Source organism: Mus pahari, chromosome 10, assembly GCF_900095145.1.
Source record: "Mus pahari chromosome 10, PAHARI_EIJ_v1.1, whole genome shotgun sequence".
Classification (NCBI taxonomy): Eukaryota; Metazoa; Chordata; class Mammalia; order Rodentia; family Muridae; genus Mus; species Mus pahari.
The window spans coordinates 64,336,182-64,354,866 of NC_034599.1; the positions used below are offsets into that span (position 1 = coordinate 64,336,182).

At 38.4% G+C, this 18,685-nt stretch overlaps 1 protein-coding gene across 4 annotated transcripts in view; it reads left to right on the plus strand.

The window, feature by feature from the left end:
- The window catches only part of Ice2 (interactor of little elongation complex ELL subunit 2), a 38,108-nt gene extending 20,586 nt beyond the window's left edge, over positions 1–17,522 (plus strand). Inside the window, exons 12-16 of one of the 4 annotated variants that reach the window (XM_021206577.2) lie at positions 3,407–3,536; positions 10,063–10,147; positions 11,267–11,317; positions 12,721–12,979; positions 16,487–17,522. In XM_021206577.2, coding sequence (XP_021062236.1) covers positions 3,407–3,536; positions 10,063–10,147; positions 11,267–11,317; positions 12,721–12,979; positions 16,487–16,615 — 654 coding nt within the window. In that variant the 3' untranslated portion in view covers positions 16,616–17,522. Of the gene's footprint in view, positions 1–3,406; positions 3,680–10,062; positions 10,148–11,266; positions 11,318–12,720; positions 12,980–16,486 lie in introns of those variants that run through there. The other 3 variants (XM_029543494.1, XM_029543496.1, XM_029543495.1) reach the window with 3 other exon arrangements.
- Positions 17,523–18,685: the final 1,163 nt, after the last annotated feature.

The window sequence follows — 18,685 nt, forward strand, 5'->3', positions numbered from 1 at the left end:
TGTGTGTGTGTGTGTGTGTGTGTGTGTGTTAATTTTTATACTTATTTGTGCTCTTGTTTTTTTGTAGGCAGCCTCATTTATTCACATTCTAACATGTGAATCTGTACCACTTTGTCTTCTTATTTATATGTTCAAAATACTGTTGATGCCAGTATCTCCTAAATAAAAATAGCACAGGGAAATTTTGGACACTAGTTTAATTCTTGACCAACATAACTTGGTAGGATCATTGTCATTCTCTCGAAAAGTAAAATTTATAAATATCAAGCTATAACCATGTAGGAAAAATTATTTATCAAGATGTCAAAATAATTGAGCCCCAGAGAATATCTAAATAGAAGTCATATCTCTGACTGTCAAACTCAGAGTAAAACTTGAAAGCTTTCCTGGGAATGCTTGCCCCATGTATTGTTGTTTTTATGTGTGGTGGGTTAGCACACATGGTATAATTTCTGTACTGTAATCTATGCCCCTTGGACTTATGCCCCACTTATCTCTTTTTCTGAAATGTTAGCAACACAGAAATTCAGTAAAGAGATTAGAAAACTTGAGGGGTTGGAAAGGCTAAGAATCTTTGTAAGGAATCCACACTAGTTTGAAAAACTTTAAAATATTGCCATTTAAGAATGTATCCTTGCAGTATTTCCTTCATGAGAACCAGCTTGTTTAGACAAGGTTTTCAGGTTTGCAAAATTTCTGATGTTCAAGACTTTCATCTCTGATTTTTTTCCCCTTACCTCTGCACTTTTATATTGTTGATATCTTCCTCAACAAAACTCTGTACTTGGGAGGCTGAGGCAGGAGTATTGTCAGCAGTTGAGGCCAGCTACTCTACATACTAAGTTCCAGGCCAGCCTGGGCTACAGAGTAAAGTCCCTGCCTCCAAAAAAAAAAAAAAAAAAAAAAAAACCTAACAACAACTAAAAAGCCAGCAACACCTGTGCTTATAAAAGCTCTTGTTTGAAGAGAACTTAAAGAGCATCTAGTTTGAGAGAACAGAAATGAAGAGGCTGATGTGGACTAAGGCAAAACTGAAGCTTACACATTCTGTGTAGAACTGTGACTCCCAGGCCACCTGACCACTAAGCAGCTACTAACTCTTGACTACTAGTTAACCACATGTCCTGGGTGCTGCATTTTAAAGTGGTTAACAATTTCAGATCCAGGTATTGAAATTTTAGGTTGGTCCTGAGGGAAAAAAGACTGCTTAAAGATGTAATATGTTAGGAAAAATAGAAGTTATTCAGTGGTACTGAAAAGACCAAATGTGAACTGTTTAGGAGCAGACATAGGATTTAAGAGGTTTATGTAAAAACTGGCAAACATATGCAAGAAAAGCTTTCACCTAGGCAGTATAGACTACAGCTGCCCTTCTGGGGAAATGAGAAACTTTTACATCACAAATCTTGATGCAAATTGTGATTTGTACTTCAATTGTAGATGCTAAGGAGAGAGAAAACATTCAGGCCCTTCCCCTGACTTCCTGGAGATGGCAGTAGAATGCATACAGAAGTAAAGTCAGATTTAAGACTTGGTTTTATATCAAAGAGAAGCACACTGCCCTCAACTATACATATATACGCACACACAAATTATATATATGTATATATATGTATATGTGTACATATATGTATGTATATATGTATCTTGAAGGTTACTTTCCATGTGTAAATAATAATATAATCCAATTAAGATCCAGAAAGATAATCATCTTTGCTTTGCAGCATCTGTTCTTTTTTATTTCTGCCGTAATCAACCATCTAACTGTACACATTTATTAGCTCTCTGACATGAGGCTTGAGATTTTTGTTTAGGTTTTTGATTTATTGTACGTATGTAAGTGGCATATGGTCACTCGTGTGCCATGGAACATGTGTGGAGATCAGAGGACAATGCTAGAGTCTGTTCTCTCTATATATATTTTGTGTGGATTCAGATTGTTGGGTTTTTTTTAGCAGTTTATCTGCTGGGCCGTCAAATTCTCAGCATTCTGGAGATGGAATAGAAAATGGAAATTTTGTCTCCAGGTCCTATTTGCTTTAAAGTTGAGAGGCCTAATCATATTTATCATTCATTGGGTACAGAATTATCATATGATACAATGATTTTAATCCAATCACATTTTTTTTAAATTGATAAGCCACTTTGTGGTCTTTACTGCAGGTGCAAGCTATGGTCCTTAGAACTACAACTTCTAAAAAAATGGAAAGCCTTAGCCAGCACCTAAGTCTACATTTTATCAGGGTCACCAGGTTATTACATGCATTACATTATAGGTATATACCATTCAACATCTTACAGAAATCAGTAGGCACAACAAACCACACCATTCTGTGTGCTGATGGCTGAAATGCTGTGTTTGAATTTTTCTTAGCACCACTGGTGTGCAAAAGACGCTAAACCATGTTAGGAAAGCCAGAAACTGAGAAACAATGATTAAATGTTTTTAAATCTGTGAAAGAAAGTACCCTAAAGTGCTAACTAGCCAAGTCACTTGTATAGGTACTGTAAACCTTGTTTCTTTTGTAGCAGGGAATGGAGAATCCTGTTGGGAGTAGAATTTTCAGGCTGGGGATGTATCATAGCTCAGTAGTAGAGCACTTGTGTAGCTTGCACATGACCTTGGGTTTAATGTCCAGAACCATTAGAAAGAATTAAGTTTTCGTTGGCAGAAAAACACATCTGCTACAGTATTCTGCAAGAAGGTACTTGCTTGCACATTCTCCCTTAGACCAGTAATGGACATAGTCATCTTGCTCCATCTGCTTGATATGCTGACCAGAAATCTCTAAATGGATGATTTGTCACATGCTTAGTGCTTGGAATAAAGCATTTTGTGTTGTAAAATTAGTAATATCCACAGTTGTTCTTAAAGGTTGTTAATGCTCATTCTTAGGAAACCAGCTGCTCAGGGAATTTGAGTGGCTACTGTCTAAAGAGGGGAGGGTTCTTTCTCTTTTCTTTTGAGAATTATTAGTATATGTTAGTTATTGCCTTCTAGCATTTAGCTTTGGACCTATGAACAATTGTATGTACTAGGCTCTGTCCCAAAGAATCTGCTGTGAATCACATTCCTTGGCAGGGAGTATGCCTGTTTATGTTGGCGATAAGGGCTGTGGTGAGTGATCCCTTATCCATCTTCTTCCTGAATCTACCCCTCTGAGGCAAATGTATCCATATCTTCCTTTTCAAATCCTACACTGTGCAAAATAAAGTTAAATTTCCTGCAAGCATTCAAAAGTTACTGGCTATATAGGCAAATGTATTTTCTTTGGAAGACAAACTTTTGTTTTTGTTAGGGTTTTGATTTATTGTATGTATTTATGATTTGTGGGCACTTGTGTACCATGGAATGTGTGTGGAGATCAGACTTAGAGCTTTGACAAAATGCAATTTTGCATTGCAGCAATTTCCAGTTTACGTGCTACCAAAAGTAGAGTATCAAGGTTGTTATGGAGTTGAAGCTCTGACTGAAAGCGAGCTCTGTCGCTTCTGGACTGAAAGTCTATTGCATTCCAACTGCTCGTTTTATGTTGGTGAGTCTATAGGAGCCCTCTCCCCTTTGTAACTCTCTAAGTACTTACCTTTGAATTCAGCTTTACATACTTCCATTTTGTACTTCTTTGTTTTCCATTCTCTGCTTATGCTGACTGTAGTTAAGCAGTGACAGAGAGTAGTAGTGAGCTAGTAAATTGATTAACACAGATTTTGTAATTTTCTTATAATTATAATGGCATTCATTGTCTTAGAATTCTCATCTTGAAACAGCGTTTTGAGCAGAAGGAAATTAGCAGGACTTTGAAAGATGTTGCCAGGGTTCTTGTATAGTTAACGTGCTTCACATGACAAGTTACTTGCTCTCATTATTCATTCTGTTCCTTCACATTGGAATGTTACACGATGAACATCTCTGTCATCTCTTGTCTTGGTCTCTATACCAGTAAAAGGTGATATTGACTGATCTGTCTGCCCTACTACCTCCCATCTCCCCCAGTCTTCTCCTTCTTTTGATCTCTAAATGTGTTCTTTCACTTGCCCTTTGTTACCCCGACATCATTGTTAGGCCATCACTTTTTCCTATTAGTAAGTAATTGGAGGTTGGAGCCCAGTAGAGCTTTGTATTCCTAGTACAGAGCAGAGGCATGGTGTCCTGTGTATAGTGAGTGCTATGTGTTTTTCTTGCCTGAACTAGAAACAGTAATTATTTATTTGAAAATTTGCCCCCCATTCTGAGTAATAAGTATTTTGGGGGAGTTCTTATTGTTGTTAGTTTTTTTATATATAGCATCTGGATGACCTCAAATTCCCAATCCTGCCTCAGCCCCCCAGGTGCTGATATGAGTGCCGTACTGCCATACCTGGCTAATGTTTTAGCACTGGTCCTAGAGTATCTGATTGAGTGGTCCAGAATGGGATCTGGGTCTTCATGTTCCTAACCCGATCTCAGATAATAATGCTGCTAAGCTAGGGCACTCTGAAAACCACCATAGCTCATAGTCTTCAGGTGCATTAAACACATTTGCTTTTTGTTTGCTTGCTTGCTTCGCTATATATAAATATGCTCAATTTCTTATCTAGATTAGTGTCTCTTGCGCCTTAAAAGCTTTTGAGTTGCTCCTTTAAGAAAATCTGTAGTCTCATCACAGCTTCTCTATCTGCTGTCCAGTGTTATGTTTATCAAATCTATAGAGGTGACATTCAGTCAGTCCTCACTTTACACAATTCTTATAAGCATGACCTTCCATTATGACAGTATATTAAGAGTAGAAGTTGCATATAAACCTTACTGTCAGCTCCTCAGTCCACTAATTATGAAGCAGATTACAGACACACATGATCAATGACTACCTACATCCTTTCTTTTAGTCTGTGAAGAAGTCGCTGTGTACTTCTTACCAGTTTGTGTACAGAAATCAAATATGTGGTGTGGCACCTCCTTGTCTCCCAGTGATCAGTTGTTTGAGATTTTATGAAAATAGATAATGAAAACAAGGAATTGGCCAGCAGTGATTAAGTGGGAGGAACTTAAGAGGTAGTAGTGCCAGAAGTAAAATTGTAATCAAACTTGCATGGAGCTGTAGAAAAAAAAAAAAAATAGCTGACTCAGAATGTTAACACTACCACTGCTCAGACTCTTTAATCACTGCCACAGAGACTTGGTGAAGGCTGACTACCTAATGATGTAAACGAGAGCGTGCTGTGACATGAAAGACAGGTAACACCAGCATAAGGCTTTAATTAAAGGAACTCTTGGGCAGAGTATGGGAGTTGATCTTAACTTAGATGAGAGTATGCCAGTTGCCACAGTGGGGAAAGATGCTTCTCTATCAGGAGCTGTCTAAGAGGGCAGTGAGCACTGTCACACTACTCTTGGTAAGACTGTGAAAATGTAGAATTGTGCTGGTTTTGATGTTTTAAATTGCAGTGTACTAAATGCATATTTTTTTATATTTCATTCCTCTAAATACAATTGATGGAGACTTTGTTTTGGTAAAACATGTAAAAATAGTGAAATAATTGTAAATTTTCTCATTTATTGCCAAAATACATTATTTCTGCTTGTATGATTGTTTTTATAAACATATACTGCATTTAAAGCTGGGCACACTTATATGCATTATATGTAAATGATTCACAAGCCTAGAGGCTTCACTTTTGTTATCTAAAGCAATGTCTCCCAAGTGTAACTCTTCTTAAAGTGTGATCTAAAAGAGATAGGTTGTTACTGAAGGACAGTGGCCAGAGATTTCAGCTTCACAAATCTGGCTCAAGTACCTCAAAGACTGAGGAGACAAGTATCTCAGGCTCTAATAGAACTCACGTGGACTCGCAGGTTAGAAAGCTCCACTGTTGAGAGCTGTAGCTTCCTTGAGGAAGTAGGCCTTTATAGCACTTAGTACAGGATTCCCTGTCTAGTTAGTTCTTTGATAGACTGTATTGCTGCTATATACTTTTATGTTGAATTTTTTTTAAGGTAAGTTCTATTAGTAGTCTCAGGTTTATTTATTAAACATCCAAAAATACATTTTTTTGCACTTAATATCCTCTGTTTATCACTGTTAAGCCATTAAAATGTGTCTTTATTATTAGGAATGTCACATATAATGAGCATTAGAGATGGAGAGGTGAAACTTAAGTTGGCTTAAGAAATAACAAATGACTGTGAGGACAAACAGATATGTTGTCTGGGTGGGAAGACGTCTTGTAAAAATGTTTCTAATTAACTTCTTTGAGCATAAAGCAAATGAGATTAAAGTAGGCTAGATATGGAAAGGAGGTAATAAACTATATGCAATGTTTGTAGTCCTAATGACTGATACCTACTTTCTAAGCAATTTCTTTTGACAATGAAATATTAGGAGTTAAAAATATAAGTAAAATCTAAAACATAAAAATATAAGTCTAAAACATTATTTCCCACATTGGTGGGTGTAACTCTTCTTTTTTAAAAAAAAATTTATGCACTTTTTTATATGAGTACACTGTCTTCATGCACACCATGTGGTTGCTGGGAATTGAACTCAGAACCTCTGGAAGAACAGTAAGTGCTCTTAACCACTGAGCCTTCACTCCAGCCCCCTGGGTGTTACTCTTACACTGTGATGTTTTTAACCTTCCTACAATAGTAATAACACGTTTTCCTGTTGACCCATGTGTATTACATTTGCCTCAGAATCTCCTCTGTCACTTGATATATATCACAGCATCTCTGTGCATGCCTCTGCATATTTTGTTTTAAAATATACACATTACTTTCTACCACAGAAATATCATCTTGCCGGGCATGGTGGCGCATGCCTTTAATCCCAGCACTTGGGAGGCAGAGGCAGGTGGATTTCTGAGTTCGAGGCCAGCCTGGTCTACANATGGATACATCACCCATCAATGAACACACACACACACACACACACACACACACACACACACACACACCAAACTATGGCCAATAGGAAAAGGTAGAATAGAGGATGGGATATCCAGCTGGAAAAATGATTCTGGGATAGAGCCAGGCAGGGGAGAATGTACCCTAGGACACGATGAAGGACAGATGCATGAGAGCTGAGCAGAAGTAACCAGCCAGTTCTACGAAGAACTTAGAATAGAGAAACAGAATGATACATTTATGAGCTAGTCAGGGATCAGCCAAAACTTCTTAGTCTCAGAGTCCTTATTTCAGGAAACACAGAGACAGGGTAGAAAACACCCTATACATAGGAGGGACTCCTAATATGGGACTTCCAGACTCATTCAGGGAATCTCTGATGGGTAAAGAAATAAAATTTGTAGGGCAAAGGAATTCCAAAAGAAAGAAAAACCTTCAGTTGCACAAAAAGCCTGGCTCTTGCCTGCCAGAGCCTCAAGTCTGACCATGCCTGACAGCAGCAGACAGAAGCCATGCAAGGATCACCAGTAAGCAAACAGGACAGAAGGTTTTGATAGCGCTTCCTCGACTGGTTACAACTCTCGCCTTATTGGCAAACACACAGTCAGCCAAGCAGGGCTCAGTCAGGACTTCCTACACTCTGACACTCCAGGACTCCGAAAGTTCAATGGCAAATGAGGATGAGCACTAGAAACAAGCTCATTTGAAGTCCAAAGCTCCAAGTTCTAGGTATGGAGCCTCCTTGAAGAACACTTAAGAGTTTCTGCAGTGGACATAGCTCAGTTGAGCCAGCTTCCAGGACCAAACCATTTGCTTCAGGCCGAGAGATTCATTCTTGCCCCAGCCTCCAAGACTCAGATTTTGGCTTTAAGACTTGTTATCGATGAGAGACACACACCTGTTCCTCCTGTCAATGATCTACTTTCTTTGAGCATCTTCAAAAGACTGTTCTTGGTTGACACCCCAAACTCTTCGGAGAGCTTCCTAGACTTGTAGCAGTTCTTAGAACCGTATGGCTCTGGGATTGCATCTGGGATTGCTACAAGAGTTCAAATCTGTTCTGTTTCAGTTGTGAATTCTGCATGCGATCTGTTGATCTACTGTAATCGCAAGTTGGTAATGAATGAAGCACCTTCATTTTAAACATTCTTCCATGTCTGCCTACTTCATTATTGGAAGGAGGGAACGACTAAAACCTGAACAGAAGCAGGAGATGATCTCTCCCAACTTCTCCACTGGGCATGCATATCGTTCCAACACTGGAGAGGATGGGACAAAGCTAAGGAGTTTAAGGCCTACACAGGGATTGCCAGGCTAGCCCTGTCTAAAAACACCAAATAAATAAGCAAAAATTTTAGGTTTACTTTAGACTTTGGTGTTGGGAAATGGGTTGAGATGGGGGCTTCCTGTTCATCAATCCTCCTGCTGAGGCCTTCTGGATTTCATTCAACTAAAATAGCCTTTTAATTCTACTAATTGTTGTACACATGTACACATGCTCACATGTGTGCACGCACATAAAAACCATCACACACATGCTCATAGTGCATATTTGGAGGTCAAAGGATAACCTGCAGGAATCAGTTTCTCTCCACAGTGTGGGTCCTGGAGATTAAACTCAAGTTCTCAGTCTAGTGGTTTGAGTAAGAATAATCCCCATAGGCGTATATATATTTGAATGTTCATCAAGAAGTGCTTCTTCTTCACTGCAAAAGAAGGATTAGGGGTGTGGCCTTCTTGGAGGAAATGTGTTACCAGGGGTGGTCTTTGGTGTTTCAAAATCCCATGCCAGGCCCAGTGTCTTTTCTCCCTGATGCCTGTGGGTCAGAGTGTAGAACTCTCGGCTGCCTCTCCAGCACTATGAGTGCCTGTGTGCCACTATGTTCTCCACCATGATGATAATGAACTAAACCTCTGAAACTGTAAGCTGGCCCCAACTGAGTGCTTTCTTTTGTGAGTTGCTGTGATCATGGTGTCTCCAATAGAACACTGGTCAAGACACACTGCTACCACGGAGCCATCATCTCAGCTGAATAATTTTATAAGGTGACAGTATGACCACGACAAGTGTGAGAGGCCTTTGTGACCTCTATAGCAAGTCCAGACTAGCCAGGGGTACAAAGTGAGACCATGTCTCAAAGGAAAAAAGTTATCTTTTACATAAAGAGAAGCTATTAAAAATCATCTTTATAAAAAGAAAGTTTCCCCCCATTATTATTAAACTATCTAACAGGTACAGACAATAAAGGAAAAACAAATGCTTTATATATCCTGTGGTCTACCACTTTCCAAAATAAAAAATCTATTCATCAACATTCTGTAATAGTAACCAATAATTTTGGGCTAGAGTTGTAACTCAGTGAAAATGTTTTGTAATGAATGCATGCGATCCAGCCTTGTGTTCAACCCCTAGCACCAAGCCAAAAAAAAAAAAAAAAAAAAAAATACATTGACTTGTTTCTCTATGGATTACCCCTTCTACACATCCTGCTTTGGAATAGGAAGCCACATTGGAGAGAGCACAAGTTCCCCAATGAAAAATGTATTTTTTAAAAAAAAAAACAAAAAAAAAAAAAAAAAAAAAAAAAGAAATATCATCTTAAGAATATAATATTTTGGATTTTGTGGGTTGTAGATTTATATCAGGCATACAAGAAAATAAGACTTTGAATAGATTGCTTTACCCACAGAGACCTTTATGATTGCTTTAGTAAAAAATAGCTATATTTTTATAATAAGTTTCATAATAATGTGTCTTTGATACTTATAGAGCATACCCTGTCCACATCTTTGATCTTTAATTGCTTGTTTATATGGTGAGCTCATGCTTTTCTTTACAACTTCATGAAGATGCAGCTTTAGTGAGAGCCAGGAATACCAATCAATATCTGAGCAGGGTTTTCTCTTAAGTTGGAGGTTTAGGGTAATAATTCTCTTTGGAGTATATAGACATGTGCCAACTTTCTTATATTTAACAAATATTTTACCGTGAAACATACCATAATCTGTATGTCATTTTAAATTCAGGTTTACTTGATACCCAGTGAAATATATCTCTCCTTTTAAATACAAAGTCCTTTATAGTTGAACATCTTTATAGAGAGAGCCTAGGTAACTTATTTTTTTATTATTTTATAACCACAATGACTTGGGTCTTTAAGTTTTGTATTTTCTTTTAGGGCATATTGATGCATTTACTTCAAAACTTTTCATGCTAGAAGAAGTCACTTCAGAAGAATTAAAAGAAAAACTTGCAGCACTCAAGTAAGGAAGTGCTTTGTGGGGGGCATTGAAAAGATTGAACTCATGTAATGTGATGGTGGCTTTTCCTTTACCTTTAAATAGTGATAATGTTCGATTACTCTCTAGATCTTGAGGTCTCCTAACTCAATTTACTTTGTTTCCATCTACAATGAAACATATTGCTAGCAACACCAGTCTTTCCACTTCCTACACAGGAGGCTAGAGCCAGAGAGTGTGTTGTAAAGTGCAGGGAAACACACATTTTAGCCCTGTGTAGAGAAGAGGAGGATGAGACAGCCACAGACTTTCAGCCCTCAGAATTATGTGACTGATTGGACAGCCTGACTTCTGAAATTTCTCCATCCTACCAAATGTTAGACATCAGAAGTAAATTAGTGGTCCTCAGAACTCTGAGTGCCTCATTGTATGGGAAAAGGTTATGCAGATGATCTCTTTCTATCACACAACTTGGCAGGAAAGGCTATGGTAGCATCATGGCCATTTCATAGAGAGAAGCCGGGACTGGGAGTGGTTCATTCCAGCAGTGCTAAAGTCACCACTGTTGATGGCAGAGCTCCACTTGACACAGATTTGTGAAGGAACAGTCACACTTGAACCCTGCTTACACAAAAGTCCACTGTCTAAGGATTGCTTTATATGTGTGTACAGAACAATCTTTCAGTACATTGCTAGTTAACCCCTTGCCTTACTTCTCTTAGTGAAAAAAACATTTAAAGAGAAATTATAATGGAAATAAGTTTGTATATAGATGAGGCACCAGATAGTTAAAATGCAGTGCTTCCTTTCCCTTTGGCTGGTCTGACCCCGCTCACACATGCAAAAAGTCAGTTTTCTTGGCAACTGATTACAGCTATTCTATATTTTTGTTTTATTCAGGTATTTTTAAATTATATGATTATAACAGGTCTAATACAAAATACTTCATGAACATGAAAGAAAATTAAGGAATTTGTGTCTCACCTCAGCATAATCTACTTGCTGGTCCTTGTTTGGCATTAGTGGCCTGCTGCTGCTGCCTTTGACTGTGAACAATAGGCTACACATATTATTAGTGAGGTTATACTTCTAGATTTGTTTGTTTCAATTTAATATTATATCAGTTTCTCTTTTGTTTAATAGGATTTCAAGTTTATTTAACATTCTCCAGCACATTCTAAAGAAATTATGTAGGTAAGTACTTTGGGTTATTTGCATAGAAATTTTGATTTTCTTTGCTGGAAATTATTATAAGTTTTGATAATGTGCTATTAGAAATAGATGAAAAAACTATAAATGTAAAAAGTATCAAAGTTGAAAATTAAAAATAGGAGTGAAAGATAACAGGATAGTGTCTGGATATACTGAAATTGCAAATGTGTTTGTTTTATTCATATTTCTCTTTCTCTCTCATACACACTATACACACATGCACACAGACACACAAACACACACAGAACATCTTGCTGTATAGCCCAGTTTGACCTCAAACTGTCAATCCTCTAAGATACATGAGTTTCATTGATTAGAAACTCAATATTAGAAATGTTATTTATTCTTTTTACCAAATAGTCACTTGCTTCCTTCTATGAGAGTGATGAGAGAGGGAGAAGCCTCCCTAGAAGCTAAGAATAATTCCCTGACCTCCTTTGTCAACACTAGTTACTTGCAGTTTTAAAATGGTGAAAATGTAGCTCATTATATTTGTGGGCAACTCTGTCTGACTAAAGCTGGTTATCTTCATTTTAATAATGTGGAAAAGAACTTTTCTCTTTAGCTCTTTCACCTAGAGGTTGTGTATTCTCAAGAAAACATAGTCCACTACCCATGTGCCTTTTGTTCTTTATGGTGATACATTGAATCCCTTGAAGCTTTCCAGAAAGCAAAGAAAATGTAGATTACATCAATTTTTGTGTTAGTAGAGGATTGTGATTGAGGCTCTGACTTGTGTGCAGACCAAAAAGCCAGATCTGTATTGAGCTATGTGCAGATATACTATGTGCAGAACTGTGGGCAAATTGCTTACCATCTCTCATATTAGTTTATGCCCAGTTGGAGTTAATCTCAAAAGCTTGTGTGAAGGATTTAATATGGAACTGGGTAGTGGGTAGTGTAACAGGTAGCTCATGAACACATAAGACTGCTGTGGATCCTATGTCTTCCCTGCATCTTCCCTGCATGTTTCTGACACTTTTGAGGTCCTGGACATGTCACATTCACTTTTGTGTCTCTAGTCTCTTACCTATTAGAAACAATATAAGTGTAGTGTTAAATGAATGAAAATATATGGTTTGAGTTGGGTTAGAGAATTAGGTGGAATGTTTATCCATTAAATGATTGACATTTACAGATTGGTAAAATGGTAAAAAGGAAATGCTTAGATATGTTTGGATTTCAGAATAAAAACTTTGATTCATTGCCTGAAAAGTATAAAGCAATTTTAATGGCTTCTGTAATCTTTACTTTTGCTGGTCCTGAAATACTTTCCAAAGTGGTGTTCTCTTCCTGTGGCAGCTCAGTTTTGCTCTGTGGGGTTAGGAGAACATGATGAGATTGGCATCATAAACCTGTAAGTTGAGTCTCAGTGTTGGATGCAGCTTGCAGGAAGGGTCCTACTTGCTGTCTCACGCAGCAGAAGATTCTTCACTCCTGATCTACAAGACTTCAGATGGAAAAGTTACTAGAACAGCATATAATTTGCATAAGGCACATTGTGACCTTCCTGGCGTACCCTCCAGTCTCTCGGTTCCTTGGGTCCCATTAGATCCCAGTTACCTGTTACCATATCATATCCATCATGGACGAATACCTTGCACTTTTCCACCTAAATCACTGCGCCCTGCAGCACAAGCAAAGGTAAGATCTGTTTTACAATTAAATGTTCTGTTCTCTACTGGCTCTATGCGTGCATGCATGAGGCATCCACGAAGTTTAGTGCCTGAGTGTCTGCCCAAAGAACACTTGTATTTCCTTAGTTACTATTTATGTATATCCTCTTCCATTAAACAGTTGAGGCAATTTGCAAAAGAGTCCATATAATAAAATTATGATATAATTAAAAAGTGATTAGTAAGATAAAGAAATACATAAAAGCAAGCATTAGTAATTAGTAAAGTGACTTATTAAAAATACAGTAAAATATTAAGAGCGAAGGTATATTATCCTAAGTATTTTATAACTTAGGGTTTATTGAATTATTATTAATGTTATACTCATTATAAAACCCTTCTAGAAATATCAGTTGAGTAGCCTATTTAAACCTAGAGTTTGAATGAAAACATGTGTCTACACTGTCCCTAACATGCCACCCATTCCTTGTCATGTCACCAGTTCAGTTTGAGCTTAGCCACAAGAAGGACGCTGCTGTCTGCAAATGAATCCAAATGTCTGTAAGCACAAATCCCGTGTGTTTTCCAGCCATCTTGCTAAACACCTTCTAGTCAGAATACTGAGATCATTCATCTCTGTCTGGTTTCCTGGGAGCTCCTCTAAAGCTCACACAAATCTCACATGGAGCTCATATGTGTGTCTTGTGAACACTGTCTTCTTTTTCCCTTTCTCTGTTATGCCCAATTAGTCTGTGAATGTCTCCAACTACTTTTGAGAAAATAACTTTCCTACAGTTGCCAAGACCTTTTAATTGTTGACACTGTTTATATTGTTTACATTGGATGGGGTTGTGTATGCTCTTCAGTTCTCCACCTGGTGTCACCATTTGAGAAGATCACTCTATTTACTTGTCAGTACTTTGGTGCATGCCAAGCAGCCATTCACCTCATTCCCAGTGAGCTTTCACAAGAAAGTAGAAATGTGCCAAACTCGTTGAGAAACTGAGAGCATGGAGAAAGTTAGTTAACACTGTATTTATCTTCGGTTTCCGTGACTGTTTTTAGTTTATAAATATTCTAACTAGTGATTTTTATAATCTAAGGAGATTTCTTAAGTAACTTAAAAATAATAATTAGAAAAATGTTTTTGAAAACCTATATTCTAAAAAGACAGTTTTCTTTTAATTTAGAAACACTAATCATAGTCTGCCAACTATAACATGTAATTCTGTATGGGATATTTATTCCTTTTTGGTGAAAATGAGTGGTTTAATAACTTAGAACTGAACAACTTTAAGTTAAAGAAAACTTTCTTTCTTTCTTTGTTTTCAAGATAGAGTTTCTCTGTGTAGCCCTGGCTGTCCTGGAACTCATTCTTTAAACCAGGCTGCCTCAAACTCAAAGAGATCTGCCTGCCTCTGCCTCCCAAATGAAGAAAGCATACAAGGTGTTTTTAAAATAAGTGAGTGTATAGACGAACTACAAATATTGAATGCTTATTATACCTTAGCATTTCTTGAAAGATTTAACTTTTTCAGTAGAGTAGTCAAATATGCTGCAGTGTAACAAGAAAATTCTGTTAGAGAAGGAGAAATTCTGTGTGAACACATAAATACACATTCTAACTATTCAACCACGTGTATTACTGAACAGTGTCCAGTACAGGGACAGATGCTCTTGAGATTTTCTGGGACCAGACTGTTGCATAGCCCAGCACTGGTGACATAGACAGTTAGATAACTAATATTCCCTTGGTGTGTTTTAAAAGTCAACAGAAACCCTCCCACCACAGCTAGCCTATAGTAAATGTGTGTGTGTATCTCTTGGACACTCTCTTCTTCTTTTCTATCTGTTATGCCCAGGCAGTAAACGTCCTGAAGCCCTTTAAGAAATAGCTTTTCCTACAAATACTAAGGACTTTTTCATTGTTCATTTTGTTGTTGTTGGGTGTTGGTGTTCACATGCATAGGATTGTGTACACTGTGTAGTTCTCCACCCTGACGTCACCTCCCTGCCTTCCTAGCCAGGCCATAGAAACAGGACTTTAATAATTCCAACCAAGCTCAGTGCCTGTAGGAGGCTAGTCTTAGCATATATGTAGAAAGATCAGAGCTTTGTTAAAACTGGGAAGTCAGAGGCTGTGTGAAGCACTTGTCTGCATTCCTTCTGATGTAGCCTTGCCTTAGTGTGACCATCCATCCCAACTGCTCTCAAATGAGGTGTTTTTCCTTGGACAGGGCTGCAGCCCTGAACTGTGACACATATTCCAGTTAATCTGCATCTGCCTTCTACTACACCAAGAAGAGTTGGACTGCAGAGTTCCATCTGCTCCTCTTTCACCACTATAGGTTCTATAGTAGCCGTTTACTGAACACACGGTTTTCAGAATGTTTGCCTTCCTCAAAACCCAATTAATGAATACCTTCAGGAAAAACACCTGCTGAGTGTGCAAGTGAGTGACAGGCATTTCAAGAATCAGCACTCACTGGTCGCTCATTGCTAGACCTGAGCATCAGAGACCAACAGACACACTGTCTGACTGAAGCGCTCAAGTTTGCCCCATTTCTAGATATGTAATTTAAATAAAAACAAACCAAAAAAGCTTAGGAAAGAAAAAGTAGAGACACTAGATTTTGGTACATTCTTAGTGAACCTCCATGCTGGCATTTTGTTCATTAGGCTAGATTGTGAGAGAGTGGGTTTGAATGTATCCTAACCCTACCTTCCTATCTGTGGGATTGGCCGCATGGGGTGTTCAGAGACACTGCTGGTGCAGAGTGGCAAGGGCAATCTTAGGCGGACACAGGCAGCTTTGTGGGGATGGCTGCAGGCTATATACAGTTCTGGTCCTGTGTGAGGCCTCTGATTGGTCAGGAAGGTTATAGCATTTCCAAGTCTTCTCTTTAGGCAGGACTTTGGGCCTGCTCTGGGTACAAGTTGGGGTTCTCTCACCTGTTCTATCCCCTCTTCCCCTCTAGGCCTTTTCCTCCCCTTTCTGTTGGCATCCTCTTCCCCTTCCACCTCCAGTTTTCTCCTCCTCCGGTTTCTCCCCTTCTTTCCTTTCATATTTTTTATTCCTTCTCTTTTAGACTCTGCCTCTTCTCCCATCTTCTTTCCTTATCTCCTTGCCTTGCTCCATCTTATGTCTGACCTCTTGTTTGTCTTTCCATCCCTTTGTATTTCCTCTCCCTGTCCTCACTTTCTCCTTCCTCCCTTGCCTTTCCACAAATTGCACAGTGCTTCAAAGACCTGGCCTTTCCTCGTTTTCTAACTTCACATTTCAGCATCTTGCAAATGTAACAGCAGTTTACAGCTAAGCCCTGCTCCAGCTTTTTTTCCTCATTGTTACCAGAAGTTTAATGTTTTTAAAACTGGGTCAGATTAAAACTTCTTAAGTTAGCCGTGTGGCTGGGACTTAAAAATTTACAAAAGGTCATTCCCAAGTTGAGAGTCCCTGTGTAAATGATGCAGAGTGGCTTGTGTGCAGGCAAGTTGTGAATTTATTAAGTTATTCTGCTCTTGCTTCATCTCTTAGGTTGGTGGGACAAGAATGCCTACCCGTAACCACAGGAATCCAGTTTCCATGGAAACCAAAAGCAGTTGCCTGCCTGTTCAGCAAGTTGAAAATGAAGGAGTGGCTCAGAATAAAAGGAAAATAATGTAAGGGCTGGACCATAGAAAATGAAGTTTCAGAAAACCCCGTTATAACAGTGTTTAATGTTGAACTTTAAGGGGAAATGTGCCCAGAAGATCAGCTAGGGAGAAGACTGTTTCCCTCGCTATCCTGGAGTTCTTACAAAGTGCCTTGGAAACCTACTGACTGCAGGAATGGTGGTGACAGCAGAAGTTAGTTACTCCTCAGTGCTGGTGCACGGAGAATCTAAAATGCTCCATTATCATGGCAGCAAACTAAATAAGAAAAATATTTTTATAGCATTCTTTTCTAAAGATCATAGGTAGGAAAAACTACTTGCTGATTTAGGAACTGTCATGTATTATGTTATCAATTTGATTATATTGCCACTCAAATGAGACTGGCCCAATAGTTAAATATTGCCAATGTTAGAAACAGCTCTGTGCATTTTTTTATGACCCATTTTTGTCAGTATTAAAACTGCTGTTGATATGTTTGAAAACCTGTTGAAATTCCTTTGTGGACGCCGAAAGTGAAAACAAGAAAAATCCTCGTCTCTGCAAAGTGGCAAATTAATATTTTCCTACTAGGCAACCACCCTTGTGTTTTATAAAAACAAAAAGCATTCTGTGGTGTGACAGCTTTGGTGACAGTATCTCTACTACTTTGCACAAATTCCATGTAAATGTGGTAAAATACTACCCAAAGCAAAGATAACCATGAGGATGCAGGAAAACAAAACAAAACAAAATAAAACCTTGATCATCCTATCAGACATGGTGAAGGTGCCATTAAGCCTAGGATTGTTTGTTTCTCCTCATGTATTGTGTTTAATTCAGAAAGCAGCATCAGCAGTGGGTTTGGCCAGTTTGCATTTGAGGAGGCAGAATATGTTTACTTTTTGTTACCTGTTTTTTAATAAACACTAAAAGCTTCAGAAATGTGTTTGTCATCTCAGAAATACAAGCTTTGTCATCAATGGGACGTGTCTGTGTGTGTGTATGCACGTTCGCGTGTGCGTGTATGTGTGTGTATGTGTGTGTATGTGTGTGTATGTGTGTGTGTTTTCCATGTTAATATAAAAAATACACCCCAAAATTGGAGTCTAAACAAGTGGCTTATTTCAGAGGACCCAAGTTTGATTCCCAATCATTTGGGTGCCCACAGCCGCTGTACCTGTAGTTCCAGGGGACCTGATGACCTATTTTCTGGCCTCTATGGGCACTGCATCTATGTGGTGCACTTACATACATACAAACAAAACATTCATACACATAAAATTTACTTTAAAAGAGGATGACCCAAAATCTTTTAAAATAATTTAAGTTGAAATTCTTACCTTCGACTATCAAGTTTTCTTTTGCATTGATTTTCTGAGGGGTTAGTTACCTAAATTATTAGTACATTCAGATTTTTGTTTTGATTTTTGAGACGGGGTCTGTACATAGTCCTGTCCTGTAACTCAAATCCACCTGCCTCTGCCTCCTGAGTGCTGAGATTAAAACATCTATAATTACTGTATAATTTTTTTCCATAATATACTGTAGCTGTCTTCAGACACACCAGAAAAGGGCATCAGATTCCATTACAGATGATTGTGGGTTGCCATGAGGTTGCTGGGAATTGAACTCGAGACCTCTGGAAGAGCAGTCAGTGCTCTTAACTGCTTTGCCATTTCTCCAGCCCCCCCCCCCCCCCACTGTATAAAGTTTAATGTAGCATTTCCTCAACCTACCACTCTCCTTTTAAAGCACTTCACCTTCCCCCTAAACTTTGTCACATATGTACAAATCCAGAAATATTTTAGTTGTGACTCATTTGACATTCAGTTTAGGGGTGTGACAGTAGAAGATCCCTTTGAAATGAGCTCTTTTCCAAAGATGGACAGTACTTGCTACAGTCTGCATATCAGAGGCTTCCACTGTCTATATGTGACCAAACCTCTGGACAACTCTGATCAAGTAGAGCTGCTTTTCCACTTAAGCTTAGCAAAGGCTCTTTTTAAACACATATTTAGTGTCTGTTGTTGTTCTACATTGCTACAAATATGAAGGGATTTGTAAGCAAGGAAGTAACGTTGATAATATTACAGCAACATTT